This window comes from Eubalaena glacialis, chromosome 2 (genome assembly GCF_028564815.1).
Source record: "Eubalaena glacialis isolate mEubGla1 chromosome 2, mEubGla1.1.hap2.+ XY, whole genome shotgun sequence".
Lineage (NCBI taxonomy): Eukaryota > Metazoa > Chordata > Mammalia > Artiodactyla > Balaenidae > Eubalaena > Eubalaena glacialis.
Window position 1 is genome coordinate 82,695,709 of NC_083717.1, and position 27,189 is coordinate 82,722,897.

A 27,189-nucleotide genomic window follows, 5' to 3' on the forward strand; every position below is an offset into this window, starting at 1 on the left:
CAGCTTATATTCTGGTGATTCCATCAGAAATATATTTTCCTCAAACTTTTACTACCCAGCTAATAGCTCTAGGTTGCGAGAAACCATTTGTTTGCTCTTGAGGTCCATGCTTCCAGCATCGTAGGGTAAGGTTTTAAGCCCTGAAATCCTAGTGTAGTTCTTAAGATCAATGAGCAAGTCTATTGCTTAGAAGAGAACTCAGTAGCCCTTTGACTGTAACTCTATTCCTAATAATTTTCTGATGTCGTTCATAGTAAGTCCTCAATCACATCAGTGACAGTAATTCATCTTAGCTTAACTACTTACTCCAGGGAGCCCTATTCATCAGGAGGAGGTAACTTTCATCTCTTTAATCTGTTACAACAGCCTTAGCCATATGTAACCAACATTCACCAAAAAGTCAACTATCCCAGCTTTTGTCATCTCCACATAATGATTAGATACCTTAAATGCTGTAAAGAAACTGCTTTAGAAGGTATGGCATAATTCCCAAAGCTCACCATGTTCTTCTTCATGTTGAGAAGGTGAAAAACTGCAGAAAGAATGAGTGAGCCAGTCTGAGGTCTGCTTTAATATATACAACTGACCACCAGATTTTTCAGCTAATTTGGGAATAAAATCCACAAACCCAGATATTTCTGCTATGCAAAGGGAAAACTAGAGAAATTAACACTAAAGGGTATGTTTGACTATCTGCCAGATAAGTTTATGTGATTAAAGCCTCCAACCCCCTGTATTATGCTATAAGCTGTTAGCAGAGGATAGAAACAGTTCCATATACAGCTTTGATAACCATTTTCATTTCACTGCTAACTTTCCTCTTGGTTTTTAATGATGATTAGGCTTTATTTAGCTAGCCACTACTGGTGGTAGCAGTCCTTTCTCGTCCTGTGATTGTCTCAAAACTTGATGGTTTTCTGTGGTGACTTTCCAAGTGTGGAATCCATTTTAATGTACTCAAAATTGTAGGAGGGCAAGTTGTGTGAAATGGGTCATTCTTTGTAGCTAGAAGATGCCCAAATGTAGTATAATTGGCTGACGTGAACTGAAAGTGCATACTACAGGTAAGGAAAGGTGCATGTGCTGTGGTGTCAGGGACGTGAAACCCAGATTTACAAAAAGAAGCACCTCTGTCATTGTAAGAGGGGAAAGGGAGTATGGAATGTTTAGGGATAGTGAGGGAGAGGCACTGAAATAGCAGCAAGTGCTTTGGCAATATAAGACTTTAAATATCTTGTTAAAGAGGCACTGTTAATATTGTAGCAAGACTAATCCTTCCTGCTTTCAGAATTTAATTACTCAGGTTTGTTTGTTTTAAACACTGATTCCCTGATATGAAGCATCTTTTTATTGTTTCTTTGTTTAGGTTCCAGAGTTCTAAATCTGGAAAGATCTACCTCCATAGAGATGTACGGCTCCTGTTCTCTAGAAAGTCGATGGAAGTTGATAGCGGTGCTGCATATGAACTCAAATCTTACACTGAATCGCCAACAAACCCTCAGTTTTCACCAAGATGTTGATAAAGAGTGACAATTTAAAGTATTTGCTCAGTACCCAAGTTTGAAAGTAAAAAATAGCGTAGAAGGGAGTGTACCAAATTAACAAGCAGGAGAGTGGATCCTCTCCTGTTATCCTGGACCAGTTTTTATGAAAGGATTCCTGGGATGAGATCCACATATTCCAAGGAGACTGGAAACACCCATGTCCTAACCCTTTTTGTACTGTCGAAACCACTTCACTGGACTTGTTGCAAGAGCAAACCACCCCCCCCCACACCCCCCCGCCACAGTTAGATTAGTGTTTACACGTTTCATTTCTCAGTTATTTAATATTTAATGTTCTCCTTACTACTCAAGTGATGTTTGTCTTTAGTGTTCTAATGTAGCACAAATCCTATGTAAAATCATACTATGTATTTTTGACATTAATGTTGAAATCTGAAATATATGCACAAGTCTTTTAATTTTGTGTGATGTGTTTTAAGTACTATTCATTTAAGTTATTGAAAATGAGAATGAAATGTTGAGCTTCTTTCAAGGTTAACGCACTATGCAAGCATGTGTACTTTTTATATCTCCCAGGTGTAGTTTTTACAAAACCCCATCCCGGTTGCTGTCTCACACAGTAGTCCTTTGACATGCTGTATCGGCAGTGCAACGCGGAGTAAGCTGCTTCACATTCCCTTAGCAAGTTCAGATCATCATGCCCATTCATATTCCTTCTAGAATCCCTTATCCCCAAAACAGTTCTATTTTTTCCTTAATCACTACTACAAAGGCTTTACGTTAAATTGCTGTCCCATTCTAGATAACTTTTGCAAATTGTTAAAAGAATATGTACTTTGAAAACAAATTAGTATTTATATTGTAAATATATGCAAGAAACAAAGAAATGTGTATTTGGCTTTTATTTTTAGATGAGACATTTATGTGATTGAGTGAATTTCTGGTACCGATCAGACAGTTTCTATTCTAGCTTTACAGCTGATAAGAAGAGAGAGATATCTTGAGCCTTGTACCAATTTATCACTTCCTCATTCACGGTCACATGGAAGGCATTTGGCAACTGGGAAAACCACTGAGTAAAGGAACATGATTGAGTGCATCAGAAGTCTTCCATCCATCCCCCTCAGAAAGAGGAGTGGTTTTAGATCTTTGTACAGGGACAGTGGGCAACAGCAGATCAGATAACAAGGCACAAATACTGGGAATGCTCACACAAAGCCGTGAACGCAGGTTAGAAAATACATACCGTTCGAGTAGGCCAGACCCAGGAGACCTGGGAGTCTAGAACCAAGTGAGCAGTCTGGAATTTGGAGATGGGAAGGTCTTTATTTTGGCACTCAGCTAATGGCTAGACTATACAAGGCATATAAGAGTGTGTGCCTGCAGGCTGTGGGGTGGTCAGCAAGAAGCCTCTTATAAAGTCCTTTTGAAATACCAGCTTAAAGAGAAAAGGCTATTTATACTCCACGAAAAATAAAAAAGTTTTCAGTGGCACAAATTTATAAGGGTTTGTTTTTAATCTTTAGGTGTGTGGTAACAACATGGAATTAGGACCCATGAGGTTTGGATTATAGTCCTAGCTCTAATGGTATCTGATGGAACTGACCTTTCTGGCTCTGGGTGATTGAGAAAATGGGGTGAGAGTATCATTAATGTGTCTTCTGTTCTTAAAGTGTCATCTAATTATTAGAATACGTATTTCAATACATGTATCTAGACTTTTAAAAAATTTTTTATTGGCATACGGTTGATTTACAATGTTAGTTTGAGGTGTACAGCAAAGTGATTCAGTTATACATACACATATATCCACTCTTTTTAGATTCTTTTCCCATATAGGCCATTATAGAGCATGGTAGAGTTCCCTGTGCTATACAGTAAGTCCTTATTAGTTATCTATTTTATATATAGTAGTGCGTATATGTCAATCCCAATAGACGTTTTATATACATTTGACAAAAGTCAATATTGATAATTTTATATAAAACTCGGAAAATACGAAGTATTTAAAACATCAAAATGCCTTTATTTAATTTAAAAAAATGTTATTGCTGCTTTAACCTCTCTAGTAATCCAAAAATTAATGATGTATGTGTATGCAGGTGTCTTTTTATGTGGATACGACACTGCAATCTTTCTAGAATTACTTCTAGTACCTGGTTTTCCACCTTTGTGGGCATTTTAAAGAAAATTTCCAGAAAATGACTGAAGCAGCTGGATGCATCTTGTGCTCTTCCTAGCAAGTTTGTGCAAGGGAAACAAGTGCTGACATTTTGTCCATCTACTTCTTAAGGGCTTTTTTGTCCGTGTTCTTTTTCCCAGTGAGGTATGGTGACCCAGCATCTGTCTGCTCTCGCTTGCCCTGGCACTATCTCTATCATAATGGTTCTTTTTCTACCCTTCTTTTGCCATAGGCCAAGACTTTACCACACTTCCTATGTGGCTCCTCTTTGTACTCACAGATTATGTCACTACACTGAGAGTTGGCTTGCAGGTAAAGACAACCAACACTGCTGCTACCTGTGGTAGATCATAGAGATCTCCTCACTTACTGCAGGCTCACTTGGCAGTTTTGCAGACTAACAAAATGAGTGATAACTTCTTTTCAAAAGGAACTCCAGGACACAAGTAACCTCCGGAAAGTCCTTGGAGATTTTCTTATCAGAAGAGTATGAAAAATATTAATAACAAGTGATGACAATGGGGACTGGCTGGAAGGGACCCAACAGAAGCTTCCCTCTCCTGTCATTTTACCCCACCAGGTCTCTCTCATTCCCCGAGGGTTAGAGAAAGGAAGCAATTTCTCTTTCAAAAACTTCATCCTTGGGATCCCCACTCTCCCTAGTCAGTTTGTGAGTGAAGCAATGATTTGTTTTTAAATTTAATTTTTTAAATTTATGCAATACATGTTTACTCTAAAATATTTTTACACTACATAGTTATGTAAAGTAAATGTGAAAGTCCCTCCTTCCGTCCACCCTTCTAGCTATCACTTTACAGATGTGGTGGCTCTTAAAATTTTAGTATATAAGGGCTTCCCTGGTGGCGCAGTGGTTGAGAATCCGCCTGCCAATGCAGGGGACACGGGTTCGAGCCCTGGTCTGGGAAGATCCCACATGCCGCGGAGCAACTGGGCCCGTAAGCCACAACTACTGAGCCTGCGCGTCTGGAGCCTGTGCTCCACAACAAGAGAGGCCGTGACAGTGAGAGGCCGGTGCACTGCAATGAAGAGTGGCCCCCGCTCTCTGCAACTAGAGAAAAGCCCTCGCACGGAAACGAAGACCCAACACAGCCAAAAATAAATAAATAAATTTATTAAAAAAAAAATTTTTAGTATATGACACTCCACATGATCTACTAGACCTGGGAACACAGTATGAGTCTAGTTGGGAAGTAGGCTTTTCATCATGGTAGGAATTCACTCTCAATCCCTAAGACTGTCTCTGTGTGACATTGGAATCAGCTCATTGTACTCCACCGTGGATTATCTGTGAGAGATATATGTCTTAAACTTGAACACTGGGAAGAGGCAGGGAACATATGAATGCCTACTGTGTGCCAGGCATTGTAAACAATTTATATGTTATTTAATACTTAAAGCCATGATTCAGAGAGAGTATGGATATAGTCTACAATGAAAGAAAAAGGACACTTGAAGTACTTGCCCAAGGTCCCATGGTCAGTAAGTTGAAGAGCCAGGATTCAAATCTAGGTTAAATCTTCTGTCTTTTCCACTCTACTACACTGGCATTTTGCCCCTTTTTTCATTTTTTTTTCCTACTAGCAATTGTGGCCTGGCATCAACATATACTTTTCATCAATATTCTTGGCAAAAAATTTAATTTGCTGTGTAATAAGATTATATAATAGGGCAATGCCTATTAATCATTAGGGGGGAAAAGATTTTGATTAAAAAAAAAAAAACTTTAGGAAGGAATGTCCTAAAGCAACTCAGAGGCCCTTCAACTTAGTACACTGTCAGGAGGCATGCAAATACAGTTGTGAGAAGTTTCAGAAACATATTGTGGCAAATATTTTATGAGATTTAAATGTTTAAAGTTTTAAATGTCTCTTCCAGACCCCACTGTTCATCATTCTTTTTACTCATTCAAAAATTTCCTATTCCAGCCTTTCCAGTTCGTATAAAGTTCTCTTGTCTCACTAAGTCCCTAGAGAAGTGGCATCCTCCACTCTCTTAAGTTCCACTTCCAACACTCAAGTTGTTAAAACTTTTTTTTGTTTTTTTACAGTTCTCTGACCTACCTATTCAGGTAATGTTCCCTGAGTTTTGCTCACAGACATCACCATTTATACTCAGGGTTTTTTGGCACTCTGTTATCTAACTTGGTTTCCCTGCGTTGATCTTCCAGTCTCTCCCTTTCATTAAAAAGGTATTCTGTTTTTAGAAAGACAAATACCATCTGATATCACTTATATGTGGAACCTAAAAAAAAAACGATGCAAATGAACTTATTTACAAAACAGAAACAGACTCACAGAATTAGAAAACAAACTTGTTACCAAAGGGGAAAGGGAATAGGGATAAATTAGGAGTTTGGGATTAATAGATACACGCTACTATATATAAAGTAGATAAACAACAAGGACCTACTGTATATCACAGGGAACTATGTTCAATATCTTATAATAACCTATAATGGAAAAGAATCTGAAAAAGAACATACATATATATATATATATATATATATATATATGAATGAACATATATATATATATATATATATATGCATCACTTTGCTGTACACCTGAAACTAACACAACATTGTAAATCAACTATACTTCAATATAATAAACAGTATTCGGTTCTTGATATTTGCTACAATATCAGCAATGATGCAGGTAGACTTCCTCGCTCAGCTGTTTGAGGAATGGATGGGGTGTGACTTCTCATCTCCTTTACTCACTCCTACAAACCCTTGAGCTAGGGTACCTAAACCTCAAAAAGACCCCTGATCTTTTTAAAACTTTTATATTCCTACCTAGTTCCAAGCCTGAAAAATCTTTTATGCATGTATGCACAGAATCACCAGGGGGAGCTTTGGTTAAACATCAGTTCTTTGCCCCAGACTTAATGAGAATCTCCGTCACTAGGGTTTCTCAGTGATTCTAATCCTTGTAGCTAATTTAATTTAATTAAATAAAATTGAAAATTCACTTAGTTGTGCCAGTCACATTTCAAATGCTCATTATTCATATATGGCTAGTGGCTACTGTATTGGCTAGCACAGATAACAGAATATTTCCATCATCACAGAAAGTTCTCTTGGACAGCACTGATCTAGAATATATAAATGGCAGTTGAAGCTATGAGGATGGAAATGATATCTCAGAAAGTATAAAACTAGAAGAGAAGGGGATCCAAGGACAGAATTGTTAAAATCCTCCCATTAAGAGACAGGTGAAGACTCACCAAAGGAATGACCAGAGAAGTAAGAGAGTGGTATCCTAAAGGTCAAGGGAAGAAAGTTTTGAGAAACAGGGAATTGGTGATCGCTGTGTAATTTTAAACATTAAGGTACGTGGTTGATGATGCAAAGGAATATTTCTTGGGGAAGGATGGCTTCTCAGACAGTCCCCACAGTGGGACATTGGCCTTTGTGGATTCTCCATTGACCAAAATCTGCCTCCCAGAAATTCAAACTTGCCCTCATGTGAGTGTTACTATCTTTCAGGAACAGATTCTCTTTATCTAAGGTTACACATACTGATTTTCTATATATGTGCATCTATCAGATTTTAGCTCACAAATACATTGATGTAGGATATATACCAGAATGTCAACTCAATAAAAATAAAACTGTTAGATGCTTAAGTTAGCCTGACTAGTGCATTCTGCCTTCTCCCTGTAGGTCTGCATAAAAGAAAGGCAAATTTTCAGTAGGTTACTTTGTGAGTATGAAATGAGAACAAATATTTAGTTGATCTTATGAAGTTTCTCAGCTGGCCCAGCTTAAGTCACTCACAAGGGATATACTTGTCAAAGAAAAAGCTCAGTCTCTTGAACCCTTGTATTTTAAATACTCCCTTGCCTGACAAACCCCTTCTTTTCTTTCTCCAAAAGGAGTGCACTTTTTGTTTTTCAAGTTGCAATCCCAGTGCAATTTTTCCTGCCTGAGAGTCTACGCAGGACAACCTGGTTGAGTTTTTATGGTTTCCAAATTCCCACAGAACTGCATTCATAATCTGTTGCTTTTTACTAGTTTAACTTTTAGAGGGCAATCTTATTTCCAAGTTTCTGAGAGACGCTTCATTGGAACCACCACATATTGCCTGTAGCTATTCAGATGTCAAGTAGAATAAGGATTCAATGTAAAGCCAACGGATTTGGCAATTAAGAAAGTCATTGAGGGACTTCCCCGGTGGCACAGCGGTTAAGAATCCATCTGCCAATGCAGGGGACACGGGTTCGAGCCCTGGTCCGGGAGGATCCCACATGCCACGGAGCAACTAAGCCCGTGTGCCACAACTACTGAGCCTGCACTCTAGAGCCCGTGTGCCACAACTGCTGAAGCCCACGTGTCTAGAGCCTGTGCTCCCCAATAAGAGAAGCCACTGCAATGAGAAGCCTGTGCACCGCAGCAAAGAGTAGCCCCCGCTCAATGCAACTAGAGAAAGCCTGTGTGCAGCAATGAAGACCCAACGCAGCCAAAAATAAAATAAATAAATTTATATTAAAAAAAATCATTGGAGGAGTTTGGTACCAGCAGTTTGAGTAAAGTTGTGGGAGTGGACCCCTGGGAGTTGACAAATGAGTGGAAGCTGAATTCCTTCATCAGATATTTATTGACTAGGAATTTCTGGGCTCTGGGAACAAAACATAAGCAAATATGGACGAGGTCCCTGCCCTGATGTGGCTTATCTAAACAGGAAAAGTGACATTAATAAAGTAATCACAACAAATACTGTCTAATGATAAAGCGTGCGTTGTCGAACTATGCAGAGATGTGACAGCATTTAAGAGGTGGATCTGACCTAGTAAGGTCTCAGTAAAAGCCCGAGGCAATGACGTAGGATTGAGGATGTGAAAAATAGGGTTAAGAAGGCGAAGCAGAGTGGGGAGAGACTTGTGGAGCACAGAGATATGCGGCGCCCAGAAGAAAGTCTGTATGACCGCAGCGCGGAGAGCCAGGAGGAGAGCGGAACCAGGCGAGCCTTGGGAAGTGAAAATAGGAACGCTCCTGGAACGGAAGGGACGAGACTAGGCAGGTGAGGGCGGGGAGAGGCGGCTCCACTCATAAACTACAATTCCCAGGAAGCATTCGGCGGACGGATGTGAGGTGAGGCGCGAGCCGCGACCTTTGAAGGAAAGAAGGAAGTGCTTGTGCGTCGCAGAGCGGGAGAAGCGGGCTAAGGTAGGTGAGGGCGCGGCAGGGGCGGCGGGCCGAAGAGGCGGCGGGCTGGCGGCGGGCCGCAGTGGTGGCCGCCCGCCGGGCGCGGCGGGGCTGCGTGTCGTCATAAGGCGGCGGCCATTTCTGCGGGCAGAGACGGCCCGGGCGGGCGCTCGGGGAGCGGGGCGGGCCTGAGGCTGCGCGGCGGGCGGGCGGCCTCGGCCACCCGGTAATTGCTTCTCTTCCCGGTGTCTTGTCCGCAGAGGGAGCAGTATGTCCGCGGAAGTCCCCGAGGCAGCCTCCGCGGAGGAGCAGAAGGTGAGTGTGCCCGCGGAGCGGGCCGGGGAGCCCGCAAGGCCCGGGGCCGTCGCTGCGGGGGGCCGGGCCTGGCGGCGGCCTGGTCGCACCGAGGGCGGAGGGGCGCAGCCGGAGCCAGCCCGGCGCCGGTGCAGAGCCGGTGTGCCGCTCCTCCTCGCCTGGCAAGGCCAGACACTCCGGAACCGGCCGCCCGCAGGAGCTCGGGTAGTTGGCGCCGGCGTGGTGCGAGTTGGAGGTTCTCGGCGTCCTGGCTGAAACGTTCCTTTAGCGCCTGGGTGTGTCGGGGTTTCCCTTAATCACTCAACTGTACACAAGAGCCCGTGACTTGGTCCTTATGCGTAGAGCCTTAGTTTTTCCGTGGGCTGCACTTGGCTCATGAACCTTTATTTTTCCCTCGAAGAACTAACTGTCCAACTGCTTGTATTGTCTGCGTGTTCGTAACTCCAAAGGTGGTATCTCGTGTTAGGGCGGTGACTTAGACCTGGGTTGGAATTTCAGGTCCAGTCATTGTTAGCCGTGTAACCTTGGTCAGTTACTAAACTCTTCAGGCTTCAGTCTTCTCATCTGTAAAATAAGAATAATAGGCCTTGCTGGATATAGTTGTTGTGAGGCTTAAATGTGGTGGGTAACTTACAGCTTTGGCGCAGCGTGTGCTCCGAAATGTGAGCCAGTGGGATTCGCCTATGGTGCTTGACTAAAACTCGAAAGGTTGGAATTTAAATTTTTTTTGGCCAGCTGACTTGATCACGTTTTTCGTGGAAACATGGGAACATTTTGTAAACTCACTTGTAATACCTTGCTGATGTAGGGAAATAGGCCACGGATCGGTGTGATTCAGATTATGGATATAAAGGCTTTATATTTGTCTAGGCTAGTGCTTGCTTCTTCCACCATAATTACTTAAAGAATCAGAGGGCATTGTCATAAATAGGATTTGGTCTAATACTTGGATTTTGTAAGGGCTTCTGCTTAAGGTTACAACCATGCTCCTAATCAGGCTGAAAATTTGATTAGTGTTTTAAACCCATTCCATGTGTTCTTTACCATGTTAACTTTCCCTGAATTGGATGGTTCTGTTATGATATTACTTGTAAAGTAACTGGAGAAAAAAGCAATAACAAATAATAGGCCAAGTCACTACATCATTCGAGAATATTCTGATGTAAACTATGTTGGGTATTTTTCACACTTTGCTAAAAATCGAACTTGGGGGCAAAAAAAAAAAAAGTATATATCATATATATAATTTAAGAATTACAGTCATAATCGTAATATTAAATATTATGTATTTATTGTAAAATATTTATCGTGGTGTTCATTATTGCTTAGGATTTAGGAACCCAGATAAAACAGCAAACCCATGTCTGTGCTGTCTTGTCCTAAGCACTAAAATCAACCTCAGTTTTGACTTCTGATGCACAATAATGTGCTATGTAATTTTCTTTTATGAGATTTGTTAATATGTTTCCAAAGCGTGGCGTGTTGATTTCTGCATTGTAAATGCTTTCACTTGGGACAGCCTAATATGTCTCTTAACACGTTTAAGGCTATCTTCAATGTTTTCTTTTTGTGTCTACATTAAAATTTTAATTCAGGTCCTTTGGTTTTAGGGCTGCTGTGTGAGTTAGTAATATAACGTCCCTTCTTGAATTAAGGTTTGGCTGTAGATGTTAAGTGCTCGTAGCATGGATACCATCCCCAAACATGAGGAAAATGTGCAGAGTCACTTCTGTGTTCCTGTGGGCCAAATCACCTGTTTCTTATATTTGGAAGAATAGTTAGATGACCTAAAAAAATTAGATTATTGTTTTTGTACCCAATTGACCTTTGAATTAAAGCCAAAGTATTCAGCTAAAATACTTTTATAGTTTTATGGTGCGTCAGCCTATTGCCTCTGAAAAACTAAGGTAAAGAGATGAGCCTGGCATGGAGTAAGAGCTAAGTCACTATTTACCTGAGTAGTATGTGCACTCTTGTTAAGAGAAGAAAACTGTATAGACCACTATTTTTTATTGCGATACTAATTAAATATTACAAACGTAAAAATAAGTATAAACTCTTATCTCTCTTACACCACTCTAAAACTAAAACAAACTAAATACAAAAACATTCTAAATTATTAATTCACTGTGGCATGGTATCTTGCTGAAACTGAATTTCCAGTGTATTGAGACTATGGTAGCAATTGTTAAAGTGCAGGAGCCTTTTGAGTTTGGCAAGTTAACACTCCCTTAGACCATATGATCCCTCATTTCTCCCTTTTTTAAGAGTAAGCTGTATGGTCGTTTAACTGTAGTCTTAGGTACATCATTTACATTTTAAATTCAGCTCTGTTGTTTTCTCATTATTTGGACAACTGGAGTAGTAAATGAAAGCTCAGACACAGAAGTACCATAGTACTGCTTAAATATAAGATGGCAATTCAGAAGCCCTAGGATATGCTTATATTTTTCTTTAGATTATCACCGAAGTGAAAAGTAAACATTATTTTAGCAGAGACCTCATGGATCCATCATCCACTTTGAATAACACTTAGCTGAGACAGGCATGCAGTCTCATCCTGGGGGTGAGAAGAGGCATGTGGAGACTTAAAACACATAGTTCTGTTTTCATTGTGAGCATCTTAAACTCAGGACTCTCCTTTATCTTTTCTCCCATGGCACCTAGGATAGTGCCTGGCATTGTTTTGAAAATGTTGGTTAAATGAATTTTTCTCCAAACTTTTCGGTTGAAACTATTGCCAAAGCACTATATCAATACAAATGACGATACTAGTACTGCAGTTAAAAAAGGAGAGGGATAGACCATGGTGATATAAAAAACCTTAGCTTAGACCCACTTAAGAAATCTGAATGAAAGTAGGAGGATGTTTATATGTATTTTTTCATATATATGGCTTTTAATTTTTTTTTAGAGAAGATCTTAATAGCAGGTTCTCTAGAAAACAGGTTTCCTAGAGATTTTGTTACAAGATTCATCAAATTAAGTTAGTAAGGTGTCTTGGGAAAGGCTAACTCAAGTAGAGCTCTCAACTTAAATAGTTTTGTCAGTTTAAAAGGTATGCTTGGTGCTTTTGTGACTGGTGGAAGAGGAAGAGAACTACTGTTTAAATTACTTCATTATGTCATCAGTAAAGAGTGGATATAAATTGCTTTCCCATTTTCCCAGTTTTTAAAAAATTGTGGTTAATATTGGCCTTTTCTGGGACTGTTTTGACAGTACTTTTGGTAACCAAAAGGCTTAAGATATATTCAGTTTGGAGCACAACCTGCTCCTCTGGTTTGTTGTGCAGCCATTGATTCTTAACAATCTAGAAGTAAACCTCAGAAAAGTTTTAAAATGTCTTTCAAGAAAAAAAAGCTCTTTCATTTGTTGTATAGTAAATTGCTGAGATAGCAACAGTGTTTAGGCTTGCCTGTTGTTTGTGCAAGACTTTAATACTTAACAACTTCTATTCCTGAACTTATAAGTGTCTACTAAACATGAACTATTCCAAAGATAAGCTGATGGTGAAACTATCACGTGTTTAGAAAGTTTCTTAACTTTTAAAAAACAGTTGGAGTACATTGTATTTGTTCATTCAGTAGACTTTTATTGAACACCAATTAAATGCCAGGCACTGGGCAAGCAGCAAGGACTTAATAGGACTACAGAATTTTTCCACAGAGGTTGATAACAGTATTGGTCCCTTCCTGACACTATACCAAAGGATTTGTTGGCTTTCATTAATCTTATTCATCAATCAGTGCATCAATGAACATATTGCTGAACAGGTTGAGAATTTACTTAGAGAGGTCAGATTTTTATTTGCTGATGTTGTGTAACTTCCCTGCTGAAGACCAAAAAGTGGTATTAATCATTCAAACTTACTATCAATTCCATGACAGACTACAAAATGATCCTTAATTATTTGAATATATGTATTTTATATATATATATATATACTTTTATACCTTATACTCTTTCTACTTACAGAAAGCTTAGCTAGTGTATTTCAATAGAATGATTCACAAAAATGCAAGTGCCTAACGTTAATAAATATTAGGCCCTGTGCTAATTGTAGAGTATACAACGAAGATTATTTTGGGGCATATGTTATTGCCAAGAGAATAACTATCACTTAAAATATTGTTTTTAAGTTTTTGTTTTTTGTACATCATAAGCATACATCTCTGTTGCAATATCCTGGATTTCTGCTTTCCTAGTTTGTAGCCTAGAGTAAAAGTTCCAGAATTCTAATGATGCTTTTTTCCCCCTCCTCCCAAAGCTATTATCAGCATAGAAACCACTTAGCTAAATGAAGTCACTCATATTCCAGCATCTATTTCTAAAAAGTAGTAAAATTTCTGTGTAACACAAAGGCCTCTTGGAGAGTAAAGTTTCAAAACCAGATTTGAATTTTTAAAAATACTTTCTTCTTGGTTAAGCTTGTCATTTCCCGTCTTTGTTGATCCTTTCTATTGTATCTTTGTTTTCTATTTCATTAATTTCTGCTTTTTATTTTCTCCTATTTTCTTTGGGTTCTGTTCTTTGTCTAACTTCTCAAGTTGGATGCATAGCTCATTGAGTTTTAGTTTTCTTTAATATAAGCCCTTAAGGGACACTTGTATCCCACAAATTTGGTATGTGTAGAATTTTTATTATTAGTGAGTTCCAAGTAATTTTTTTTATTCCTATGATTCCTTTTTTGACCATGAATTATTTAGTAATGTACTTTAATTTCCAAATGGCAGGGATATATACAGTTTGAAATAATTGACTTTTAACCTTCTGAATTGCAGTCATAGATTGTGGCCTGGTTGGAAATGGTTAAGACTTGCTTTAAAGCCTAATATTTAGTCAGTTTTTCCATTTGTCCTTGAGAAGAAAATGTATTTCCTAATTGTTGGATGCAGAATTAAAATCAAGTACGTTGACTACTTTGTCTTTTTCACCTACCAATATGAGGAAGGTCTGTTGAACTCTCATATGCTGATAGACTTATCAGTTGCTCCCTATAATTTTGTTGATTTATATATTTTGAGGCTTTCTTATTAGGGGCATAAACATTAGATCTTCTGTATTCCTAATAAAGCTTTTTGGTCTTTTTTTTTTTTTCCTTTCTTGTCCTCCTCACCCTCCCCCCCCCTTTTTTTTTTCAGTTGACTGATTTTCTTCTTCCATTTTACCCCCACTATTAGTTTGGAAGTTATATACTTTATTTTGTTATTAAATTGATTCCCCCTGAAATTTTATCAAGCCTCCTCAACTAAACAAAGTGTAAAATTAATATCATAAATCTTTTTCTAAATGAGACAGGAACATAGAACACTTAAACTTTAAAAAACTTGTATATTTTTGTTCTGTCCTTTTTGACCCTCACATATTAAGACATTAAAATTAGGAAAGTGAATATGCCAATTATATTTCAATAAAGCTGGGGAAAAAATTAGAAAAGTGACTTGTTCAGTATACATACATACATACCAATTTCTTTGGTTGCTTTTTCCTTCTTTATCTCAGACCTTTTGAGGGATGTATTTTCATTCTAGCTGGAATAAATGTTCAGGAATTCCTTTGAAGGATGTCCAGAAACATGCAATCACACCAAATTTTGTGTCCTTCTTTGCATTTTTTAACATGACTGTAGGGATAAATTGCCTTTTTAAAAAAAAATTTCTATTGCAGCTTTTTATTTTAAATCACTGTGAAATGAAGTTCTCACAACATTAAGACCTCTCCAAACTCCAAAGTCAGGCATCTGGAGTAGACTTTCAGGTCACTTCTCCCTCTTAGCCCTATGTCCACCCCAGTCACCCAAAATCCTGCCAGGACCATCCTGGAGGTGAGGTGATCTCTTTTTATTTGTAATCGTTCTAGCGAAAGTTATACAACAGTTTATTCCTTTCATTTTAATTGGCAGTTTACATATATACATACTGCTATACGTATTATCTCCTTTCTTTTAAATTACACAAATACTTTCTAGGAACTATTTCAATAAATTGCTTATTTTATCTGATTTTGTCAGTTAATGTCCTGCTCTGGAGAAATCAATTTGGGTATTTCAGACAGAAAGGGATATGATTTAGGGGATTAGGTTACAAATTATTTGAAAGGATAGAGTAGCAAAAAGGGGAAGATGATGTTTCCAGAGGTGAGGGATTGCAAAAAAACCTTTGACCCTGCAAGAGTGAGCACTATTCTGAGCCCAGCATCCTCTACCCCATCTCAAGTAGCTGCTACAATAGACCCTAATCATGAGCTTGATGCCCTTCTGCAGGAACACACAGGAGCTACTGCTGTCTGCACATTGTGTGGCATCACCAGGAATAAAATGGATTCTTTTTCCCATGCCTTTTAATCTGTTGTAGGTACCATTGGCAGAACCTTATAGGAATTCAGTCTGGGAAATGTGCTTTCAGGCTTCTTCTAACTGTAGTGATTCAGAGGAGTGTTTAGAGAAGGGTAAGTGTGGGCTGAATGCCCATGGACACAGTCCACCACCTGACGTGTTATTAATATTCCACAAGCAAACTGTACTTGCGTCAGATCATTGGTGAACATCCAGGCATTTGAACTTGCTTATCAATAAGCCCTAGAACTGTATACATCTGCAAAAGGTTTAAGAATGTTTCTGTATGATCCATTAAAAGTATTGTACGTGTCTTGATGGTACTGACTACATTTAAAAAATGTAGCTTTGGTCATATTTTCCACCCTTTTGGTGTTAAATGTAGCTGAAATTCTGAATCCAACTGCAAAGTTACACCTAGCAGGGACTTGCCATTGTGCTATGTATTTGGCCAGAAAGTCCAAGAATTGGTTTGTTTTTCTAGGACATATTACAAATTTATTGTAAATCTAAATAATATTTTCAGCTGTAGGTGCTGTTTTGCCCAAAATATTTTTCGATAGTAAACTGTTTCAATTTAATTAAACTGTTTCATTTAATTGAATATTATATGTAAATATATACATAAATGTGTTCCTTATTAAGAAAATAGGGGAGTGCCAGGTAAGATGGCATATTGTGCACAACTTTTTTTCTCTCGTATATAAAATGGGGAAATCTGCAGAAATGCTGGAAACTAGGGAAAGTTGCTACCCCATACTAGAAATTCCAAGGAATCTTTCTTAGATACAGAGAACTGATAATTCAAATCAAACAAAGAAGTGGAGCACTCTCATTTCCCAAGCCTAAGAAAGCTGGATGGTTTTAGTGGAAATGTAGGACTCTGTTAACATCCTTTAATTTGAAGGTGCTGGGACTGAAAGGCTATAATCGGGTTGGAGTCCTTTTCAGCCAGTGTCGAAATTTAACGTCAACCAATTCAAAAAACAATTGTATAGTGGAACCCAAGAGTAGGTCCCTCCCAAGTCCACTTATAAATTAACCACTATGGATACCCTGGGGCTGTAGTAGCGAAGTGAAGCCTCTGTGGTGACCCAGCGCACTCTCTTATACTGAACTGGGAACCTTAAATTTATATTACTTCTCCGGCTTATCTGATGAATACAATGTAGTCATATCTTGTATAGGGGTTAGGTTCTAAAGTTAGTAAGGCAAAAAATCACATATAACTGAAATCACCCTTGAAAAACCCAGTGAAGTCATGATCACATTAGAGACTGCCCCATCAATTCTCAGTAGGTCAAGTGGTAGTCAGTCACTTTTTTGTCTAGTGTTTGAACAGATGGCTGGGCTGGTTCTTCAGTTGATTGCCAGCTGAGGTAGTTGACTCCTGTTATAGGGGCTGAGTTTTTAAACACTGGAATGATAAACAGTATGTTGGTACAGTTACACTCTGAAAGAGACATACTCTGGGATTGAGACGCTCCTGGGAACACAGGGTTGCGTCATACACCTTACACTTGAGCTACCCTTTTTGAATGGAATGACTGGCAGAATCACCGATACTATTTAGTCTCTATCTCTGGCTGGGCACACATATAGTTGAATTTTTTGTACATCGAGTGAATGATGCAACCATTGTAAAAAGAATGAAAATCAAAATATGTAGATGCATGAAACTGCAGCATAAGAAGAGAGTAGAACACTTGAAGCAGAAGGAAGCATACACATAAAAGAAGCCCCATAGAAAGGGTATATTTGACAGCAGCAGCAGCTTTATTCTCAAAATCCTCTAAGACTAAAAATAAGAAGAGGTAACAACACATGAGGAAGCTTTTGAAGATGAAAAAAAGTCTTGACAATCTATAAGGTGAATAAAGTTGATTATAAAACGTATGAAAATACTTTTGAGGAAGATATATGCAAAAATTATATGAAGTTGTTTCTTGAGTTCCTAGATTAATAAATGATTACTTGCTGCTGTGTAAGAACAGTAGGCTTGGCGTTTATGGATAACAGTTCTGCTTTCTGACTATTCATAAATAACCTGGAAGAATCAAGATATGCAGAGGTGTGTAATTTTGCTGAGCTGGTGTGCAGAAATGAGTCCATTAGCTAAAAAGTGTGCCTTGCCATTGCCCAGCCTCCCCTATCAAGGCAGCTCTGTTTTTCTTGATTCATTCTTTCTTCTGCACTACTTGCCATGAAGTGGTAAACACTGCTTCCCTATAAAATATTACTCTTGGGGACTTCGCTGCAGTCCAGTGGTTAAGACTCCCCGCTTCCACTGCAGGGGGCACAGGTTCCATCCCTGGTTGGGGAACTAAGATCCCACGTGCCGTGTGGCACAGCCTATATATATATATATATATATATATATAGGGAAGAAAGTAAGCTATATCAAGACTGGTGTTAAAAGTGAATAGGCTTAAGATATTGATAGTCCTTGGTCAGAAAACATTTTTGATGCATTAAAGATGGTATCTTTGGCATGAAAACTGTTTGCCATTAAATATGGGTAGAAATTAGGCAATAAAATATACAGATGTAAAGATTGACAGAGATGATGTTTCTCTCCTTTAAAAATAACAAGGTCTTCTGCATTATTCAAGGAAAGTATGGTAAGTAAGCTGCTGTTAATTTCTATTAAAGATTCTCAGAGCTTTCAATTAAATATGATTTTGAATAAACAGGAGGTCAAAAAGCTCTTTTTTATTTTAACAGTATTAAGATGGTTCTCTAAATGTGGGCAAAGAGCTGATGAGTTCCATAGAAGGTGACTAACTATAAATGTATTATACATGACTGGAAAGTAATGGCAAGCAAGACTTCAGAGCTGAGCTATCTTGATATTTTTATCCAGTGTGTGGGGTGTTATACATGCATCACAGCTATAATAGAGCTATCACATGGATCATTTGAAAAACAAGACAGAGATGTTTTAAAAGCCTCTGTGCTTGATTTCTTAGTCTATTGCTGCATTATTTGGTATTTGACAACTAAAGTCAGAATCCAGATATTTAAAAGGTGGAATTATCTAAAATAACTGTATTGTAATAGAGAAGTAATTTATTTAAAATTATTTCAGGAAATGGAAGACAAAGTGACTAGTCCAGAGAAAGCTGAAGAAGCAAAATTAAAAGCAAGGTATCCTCATCTGGGACAAAAGCCTGGAGGTTCAGATTTTTTAAGGAAACGATTGCAGAAAGGGGTAAGTTCTCATGTGTAAATCTTCAAATGTTTAAGTCCTGTGAACTCATTGTGCCGAAAGAGGTTGTGAAATGGGTGTCTGTGTTTATAGCTCTTTACCACCAGATGTGTGTGCATTGATAAGTATATATGTTGGCTATAGTTATATGTGGATTATTTTCTCAAATAAACCAAATTTCAAGGGAATATTTTTTTCAGCTTTATTGAGTTATAACTGACGTAAAATATTATGTAACTTTAAGGTGTACAGTGTGATGATTTGATACATGTACATATTGCTAAATGCTTAACCATATAAGGTTAGCTAACACATCTTTTACCTCACATAATTACCATTTTCTTCTTGTTATGGTGAGAACATTAAAGCTTGACTCTCATAGCAACTTCCAAATATACAATCCAATATTGTTAACTGTAGTTAACACCATGTTGTCCATTTATTAGATCCCTGGAACTTACTCATCTTATAATTGAAAGTTTGCACCCATTCACCAGCATCTCCCCATTTCCCCCACCACTCAGCCCCTGGCAACCACTGTTCTACTCTGTTTTCTGTGAGTTTGATGATTTTAGATTCCACATATAAGTGATGTCATACACTAATTGTCTTTCTACCAAAAGAATATTTTAACATTAATTTTAGTTTAACAGATTACTTTTAAAAGTGGCAAAATATAGAATGGTGTTTTTATATAGCATGAAAGAATGACATTCACAGCTTTGAAATAATAGAATGACAAAGAAGGATTATACCAAAACATAAAAATAAAATTCTTGTTCCATGAAAAGTAATATGGTGGGGAAATTATTATAAAAATGTTAGTTAATATTTGTAATACATAAAATGGTTTTTCAAATACACAAGAAAAACATTAAGGTGCCCTAGGTAAAGGATTTTAGCAGAGGAAATATTGTTATTAAACACAGAAAAAAATGTTTATCCAGGATAGAAATCAATGAAGTATAAATTAGAACAATTATTTCTTTGTAGCTTTAACTATAAGAAAAAGCAGCATCACTATTCAACAGCAGAGATATAGTAAGTAAATTGTGATAAGTCAACAAAGTAGAACATTATGTGGTCATTTAAAAAGCAAAGACCATAATGTAGGGGATAAATAGAAAAAAGCATCATTGAGAAACATGTTCTACATTCTGTGTAAAATGTATCCGTACCAAGTCTCATTTTGAAATCATCCCATCAGATGTGGTTTTAGTATGAAATTATGTAATTTTCTTTGATTATTATTATTCGGATTTGGGATTCGACTGATTATTAGTGTTTAGGAAACTTTTTTTCCTTTGCTAATCTTAAGTATAACTTATGCTAACAGCCTTTCTTCCAACATTTGGGCTGTTGACTTTGTCATTTTTCTCTAGCTTCAACGATTTATGACTTTTTAAGTATCTTCAAGTTAGAATTTATATACATTGTATCTTGGCATTGGTGTTATAGATGTAAATAGTTGTCAATAAGAAAATGCCACTTGAATCAAGAAATTTATATAGAATTTGAGAAGGGAGCTCTTCAATGATTCTGTATTTTACCAAAATGTCAGTGAATAAGCACTTTTATATTAGGGAAATGAAGTGTTATATTCAACTATATAATTTCTTACTATGTTAAAAGAGTTTTGTTTTTTAAAGAATGTCTGGATCACAGGGTTTTAGTTTTCCTCTGTCGTAATAGCAAACTGGCAAGTTATCTTAGTATCTTTAAACAGTTTCTTGTTCATTTGAGAGGGTTGGTTAGATATCATTTATTTTAGGTCCCTTTCTGTTTTATTGTACTCGTTAATGTTATTTATTCGGATACCTATTTTTAGGCTTTTAACAATATGACGTGTGAGGGATATCAAGCAGCAGTCTGGCCCATGTTTTTTCATATTTGTGGAGTTTGTGAAGTCCCAAGAAAACTGAGGATCCAGTTTTAAGAAACATGGCCTTAAAATTAAATATTGTCACTTTGGTGATCCATTAGTGTCAGTGCAATTATAAATATGGATGTAAGTGTGGCCCTTAAATTGAAGTGGGAAAAGGCTCTTATATGAGTGTCATCTAGATGGTACAGAATATGTTAATTTTTAAAATTTTCACTTACACAAAATTTGAAAATTGTTAAAGACAAGTAATATTGCCTTCTTGAACTGTATCTTTTCTAATATGAGAAACATTGATCTAGTTCATTCCTCTGCCTAGAGCAGTTATAATTATTAAGCATTGAGTTTAGTTTTTCTCTCACCACACTAAATAAATTTAATTCCTTTTCCTCAAGCAAAGTAGCCTAATCTACAGTTAAGTGTGATCCCCTTGTGATGAACCTTTGGTTACTATAAAATAGGTAACATTAGAAACAGACTTTATGACATTGGGGAAAATCTGCCTAAAATTTGCACTATGTGTTCAAGTTCTCATTTTGTGCTTTTGACTCTTAGAAATTTGGCAGTCTGCTTTCTCTTTTAGAGGCTACTAAACTTCAGAAGTAACTCTCTAATATAATATAGTACATCAGAAGTTCTGAGGTTTTTTTTCACTACACTTATTTTGAAACATGCAGAAATGAAGCTGCAGCAAGTCTTAGAAAGGCCTGGTCCAAGTGACACATGAAAAGCAATTTCTAACTTTAGACTCTGGCCTAAGGCCAGATGCTTATAAAAGAATAGTCACTGGAGGGAGGCAGCCGGTGAGACCTTTTTTTCAGGCCATTCAGCAATCTTAAACTAAGCTGTGAGTTCCTAGCTCCTTCATTTACCACTTGAGTTACCTCTGAAGTCTCAAAGAGAATATTTATATATCCCCCACTTCATCCTTTGTCCAAGCCCTCATCTCGTATCTGGATTATTCCTTCTTGTCTATGCTATAGGCAAAGGTTAGGTTCCCCTCCTTTGAGTAACCATAGCACCTCATGTATTTAAAACAGTGTAACAGTGGATTTATTTGGCTGTTGTCCATCTTTATATCTCTCTTCATGATTCACACAGTGCCTCGTGTAGTATTGCAGGCACTCAGTAAAGGTGGGCTAAACATGATAGGTGAAAGTCAGAACCCAGGCAAATTCATCTGTTTTTACCTCGGAACAGACTAACTCATGTAGATTGTCTATATTAAGGTTGATCTTTAGCTCCACAATTTCTGTTTCAGTGATAAATGGTGTGGTTGTTACCACAACCATCTCTCCAACTAAAAAGAGCGATTGTTGTACTTAGTGTCTTAGGTGAAAAATGGTGGTATAGGATAGGGATGTGTATTTTAAGTGATAGTTAATTTCTAATGAGTTCATTTCATCTATTACCCTAGCATTTATATTTTAACCTTAATTTTTATGTTAGTGAACAGCTCTAATTCAAATAAATGGTTTAAATCTTTACAGAAAAGTTCATCTTAGATGACAGAGTACCAGCAACTATAAATAATAGTTTTAATAATTGTAAGCTTGATTGGAGGTGGGTGACATCCCAAATGCAAGTTGGTGGATTGTGTGTTTTTATTTTCAAAATCATTTAAAAAAGAAATTCATGCTGGTTTTTCCATTAGTAAGTGAAAGGCTTGTGTCCCACTCTTTAAGTCCAGGGCTATTAGCTCCCAGATAGATTGATATGGAAGTTGATATCAATATTGAGGGTTCCATACTGGAACTAGAATGATATAAGTAAGCCTGAAGAAGGGGTTCTTGCCTGACTTCTCAGCTGTTGACTTGTGATAGAACTCACTATAGAGTCATAGCTATTTCGTGTAGTTGATGTTTTTGTTTAAAAACTTATAGGTTTATTTTATTTTGACGGTACAGGGTCACATCTGTATCTTAAACCAGTGTAATTGCATATGAAAGCTTTTTAAACTCTAGTCTGAATTTTTTTTTTCTTGTAGCAAAAATATTTTGATTCTGGGGATTACAACATGGCTAAAGCAAAAATGAAGAACAAGCAACTTCCTACTGCAGCTCCGGATAAGACAGAGGTCACTGGTGACCACATTCCCACTCCACAGGACCTTCCTCAACGGAAACCATCTCTTGTTACTAGCAAGCTGGCTGGCTGATTAAAAGAGCTGAACTGCATGAATCTTCTAATTCCCATTATTTCTCCTTAATATGTTACTTCTCCACTTTTTATTTCCTTTCACTCACTAAGTCATTTGAGAGTTATGGCTTTGCAGGTAGTGGTAGTGTGTGTGTAAGGGAATATACATGTGTAGAGTTTTGATTAGTTTAACAGTGCACTGATGAAAAGAACATGTTAGAGCAATGTAAAGTAATCTACTTGAAAATAATTGTATATATTACCTAACTCCTAATGTAGGGCTGGTTCCAACAAGTAACAAGCAAGTTTTACAGTTTTAATGTTTTGGCTTTCTTTAATTCATCTTAATTATAGCTTTGTATGTTACTCTTATTTAATGTAACCTCTATTGTATTGATTTCTTGTGTATTTTCCTTTTGGATTTTGTAAAACAGAAGTTTAAGACCACAAGTTAGAAGAAAGGTCACATTTCAAACACAAATAGATGGGGCTTCAAAAGATTTGTATCCTGTGCTTGAACTTGAATGGCCTTAAATCTGTTTCAGCTTTAACAATAGAATTTTACTTGGGCAATATTTGCCCATTCTGGTGTAACTTATGTGACTCTAGTGCTTAACAGCTGCTGTTGAAGCTAGTATTCTTATTCAGTTCTGTAGTGTTAGAATACCTTTTGTTGTTGAAGATGTGAATGAAGTGTGCATGTGCATCGACTGTTGAATTCACTTTTGTGCCATTTTTGTAAATACAGTAGTTTTGCACAACCTCTCACAACTGTCTGTATTAATTTCACATATTAAAGAGTAGATGATGTGCCAACCAGAAGCACAAGAGTTCCTACACAAAACCCTATGTGTCATTAGAGCTTCTGCATAGTAAGAGTAGTTTACAATCTTGGGGTTATAGAATACCAAACTGAAATCTTTGCTCAGTCTGCCATAGACTTAAGCTTTTTCATTTGTTCCTCATATCCATGACATTCAGTGGCCTTGTGCAAATATGATATGTTGCTTAGGCATATCTTTTGTCCTATGCAGAACATTTCATTTTGACTTTTATGAAAATTACAATTCATGTAATTTATATAAACTTTTTTAATGTAGAAACTTTTTACTTCCACAGTCAATTTTGGGGACACTAGAATAAAATACTTTGCCTCCTGTGGCCCCTCCCTTCTTTTTTTCTTGCTTCTTTGACTCAAATTGTGTTGGGCTGTGCCGTGCAGTCTCTTCAGAAACATAGGTGTCTATATCTTTACTCTTGACATTTGCTCTGTTGAATGTTGTATATTCTAACACAATAATGATATTTTCCTTATAATTTCTCAGTTGTTAATTAACCACTCTTAATCCTGTATTGTTAAGAATTGACAATTGTTTAAATAAAAGGAAATTTATAATGAAACAAATATTTGAGAAGATTGGCCCAGGAACCTAGTCAGGATGAGCTGAATTTTAAGTAATTATAATGAGCTAGGTGAATTAGGCTTGTGACAATTAGAGGAATTTACATGATAGGTGGAACATATTCATAATAAATACTTTGATATTTTGTTTCTATAGATGTCACTTTAATATAATACTTGTGGTTTATCTAGTTAGTAAGAACTTTAATTAACAAGACTTCACTGGGACATTTACTGGTCTTTTAGGAGCTCTTCCCATGATGCTGAGGATATGTAGCCTGAGATGATATTATATTTTTCTTCATCTTTGACTTGTGCAGGGCCTCCCCCCTTTTGGATCCAGGCATCTTTTCTGGAACTTGGCTCCATTTGTATACCTGCTTTCCTATGACCCCAAATCACCATAGATGGTGCCTTGAGCATAGTACCTGCACTTAAAGGCTGCCTAGCTCTCTGAGGAAAACTTGCTGATTATCTTCCTGCTTCACCCACCCCAAAAGGCAGAAAACAACAAAATCGATAATGTGCTAATTTGTTATTATAAGGATTATATATACATAGATTTGTAATGGGAGTAAGTAGGTTGTTCCAAAGTATGTATAATCATTGTAGGATTATTAAAGGATTACAAAATAACCCAAAGTAGAATATCTAGTGGTTTGGTTTTGTTTTGTTTTTATGACTGTTTGCAAGCTATCACCATTAAATTCACACACACATCAGAGATTAATCTGAAAGATCAGACCACGTTACTGATTATGGTAGGACTCCTGTTATGGTTTGCGACAAGTGATGTAATCTCTGCCTGAGTTTTCATTTGTAAAATACAATACTAATATTAACCTACCTCAAAACTTGTTGAGGATCTGTGAAATACTGAGTAAGTGCCCAAAATAAAATACTGTTGATTGTCTTTTTATTAAAAGTAAATTTCCTCATTAAACCAACCTGCCTTCTGTAAAGTCACAGTGATAGAAATCTCAGGATTTTCCATCAGAAAAGACCTGTCATTTAGGACTTGTAGGTATAATTGCTTAGCCTCCATTATTGGTGCTTGGGATAGAGGTTTTACATTTTTCTGTTTTTTGTTCTGCTTCAAAGCTCAGTTTATTGAAGACATATTTGCAGGCTGTTTCACCATTGCTTGAATGAAGATTTTTGACCAAGATGGGCTTAAACATTTCTGTGGTTTCAGAATTGTGGTTTGAGAAATGGCCAATTTTAATCATTGTCCTTCTTATTATAAATGAATGTTGGCGTAAACAAGTTGGAGATAAATACTTCATGAAAACTAGCTAATGTCTGAACTCAATTACCTGTTGTATGTCCAGGAGCTCCTATTTGATAATACAGTTCTGAGAAACATTTCATTTTTAAAGGCTACATCTGACTAAAACAATTATAGTTATTGGCATGTTGGGGTAGTAAGGACTGTTGGATTGTTTTGATGAAAGGAGCATTTTTGCAGTCTGTTTACAAGTTATTCAATTTTCCTTTGCTGCTCAGCTAAAAATAAGTCTTAACTATTCATCAAGCCCTCTACTTGTTACTTCACTTGGAATTTGTTGCTGTTTTTACTTGATGTAACAAAACTATACCTCTGAATGTTTATTGATACTTTTTACTAAATCAGACATGTATTCTTTCTCAATCCAAATTAGTGAAGTTTTATCAGGGGGGAAATATCTCTACTTGAATTGTGCTCTAAACTTGGTGTTTGGTGATCCAGGGGCAGGTATCCAATAGGAAGAGCATGTCTGAGTGGCAACTTAAGCAGTTTCTGTGGTGGCTTTTTTACATTCCCCAACATTCAGACACATTTCTTCCATTTTTCATTTTCCTTTTTCACCTCATTTTACTTCACTTCTCCCCCCTCCCATCCCTGCTTATTTCTTAAGCCTCCTGATGGCATCTATTAAATGGTATTTAGGACTGATGAATGATCAATCCTTTAATACCCTTCCCAATATAACACAATTAAGGACCCATTTAAAATTTTCTAAAGCACTGTTTTTATCTGGATAATGACAAGTTTGAGCCACCGTCCCAACTCTGCAATTCAGCATGCACTGCCAGTCTTCCCCCATATCCCTTCTCCCCCTGACATCACACCACACCTTGTAAAATTGGGATCAAAGAAGTCTCATTCTGGAATTGTTAACTAAGGGTAAAAACACTGATTTTAATACTGTTTTACTAGTTTCTGCCTTTTAAAGTAGGTAGGCCTATGGGTTTTATTCTGGAAATCACTGATGGTCATGACAGCCATTAATTATGTTTGTATTTTGTTATTTATCAACTAAACAGCATTTGAAAGAAAAATCTAATTTCTTTAATATACCCTCAAATCTGTTACTGCATCTTTTTATTTGTGATGCAGTAGGACACTTGCCTGTATTAAAAGGGCCAAGAGTAAATGCCTTTTTTGTTGAACATGTCTATAGAGTTGGCAGTTAATGCTGAAATTTGTCAAATAGCCCTTCCAAAATTATACTTGTGAAAAACACAAAAATAAATTGATCTACTTAATTTCTATTGATTTGATTTGCAGTTTTTGTCTCATTTAAGTGTTATATTGTTTTTCAGTATATTTTCTGAAGTTGATCCATTTAGATTTCAGCTACTACGATATGCAGAAAGAATTTGACTATTGTAGTCTTAAATTTTGTTTTAATTTAAATAATGTTCGTTTATGAGATCCTAGCAGCCTAACTTATATTTGTAAAGACTTTGTAATTTAGGTAACATGAAATGTTTGCAGATTGTGAGTCTTTTCCATCTCAGGTATAAAACACTCTAGTACAATACTGTCAGAAATAGAAAGATGGATGAGACATTCTGAGAAATTTTATATATATACAGTTGACCCTTGAACAATATGGGGGGTTAGGGGTGCCAACCCTGGGCGCAGTTGAAAATTTGTGTATAACTTACAGTCTGCCCCCCTTATCCGTGGTTCTGCATCCACTGATTCAACCAATCACTGATCGTGTAATATTGTAGTGTGTATTTAGTGAAAAATTCCACCTATAAGTGGTCCCACACAATTCAA

The 27,189-nt window shown here is 37.1% G+C and overlaps 2 protein-coding genes across 6 annotated transcripts in view; both read left to right on the plus strand.

The window, feature by feature from the left end:
• Positions 1 to 2,375, plus strand: part of ATOSA (atos homolog A) — an 85,983-nt gene extending 83,608 nt beyond the window's left edge. For all 4 annotated transcript variants that reach the window (XM_061180305.1, XM_061180303.1, XM_061180306.1 and 1 more), the window contains one exon: positions 1,367 to 2,375. In XM_061180305.1, coding sequence (XP_061036288.1) covers positions 1,367 to 1,520 — 154 coding nt within the window. In that variant the 3' untranslated portion in view covers positions 1,521 to 2,375. The remainder of the gene's footprint in view (positions 1 to 1,366) is intronic.
• A 6,458-nt stretch (positions 2,376 to 8,833) lies between these two features.
• ARPP19 (cAMP regulated phosphoprotein 19) lies at positions 8,834 to 26,676 on the plus strand. Of its 2 annotated transcripts, XM_061180308.1 has the most exons (4): positions 8,834 to 8,878; positions 9,118 to 9,172; positions 18,595 to 18,717; positions 22,584 to 26,676. In XM_061180308.1, exons 2-4 carry the CDS (start codon positions 9,128 to 9,130, stop codon positions 22,752 to 22,754), a joined length of 339 nt encoding a protein of 112 aa, XP_061036291.1. In that variant the 5' UTR covers positions 8,834 to 8,878; positions 9,118 to 9,127; the 3' UTR covers positions 22,755 to 26,676. The 2 variants fall into 2 exon arrangements, with proteins under 2 accessions (XP_061036291.1, XP_061036292.1); XM_061180309.1 differs by lacking the exons at positions 8,834 to 8,878; positions 9,118 to 9,172 and adding an exon at positions 15,552 to 15,619.
• Positions 26,677 to 27,189: the final 513 nt, after the last annotated feature.

What these genes read in the sequence shown, in the direction of transcription:
- ARPP19 (XM_061180308.1), top strand. Translation starts at nt 9,128, where the DNA reads ATGTCCGCGGAAGTCCCCGAGGCAGCCTCCGCGGAGGAGCAGAAG. An exon ending in CCTCCGCGGAGGAGCAGAAG is followed by an intron (nt 9,173 to 18,594) that starts GTGAGTGTGCCC and finishes AAATTATTTCAG; the next exon opens with GAAATGGAAGACAAAGTGAC. An exon ending in GGAAACGATTGCAGAAAGGG is followed by an intron (nt 18,718 to 22,583) that starts GTAAGTTCTCAT and finishes TTTTTCTTGTAG; the next exon opens with CAAAAATATTTTGATTCTGG.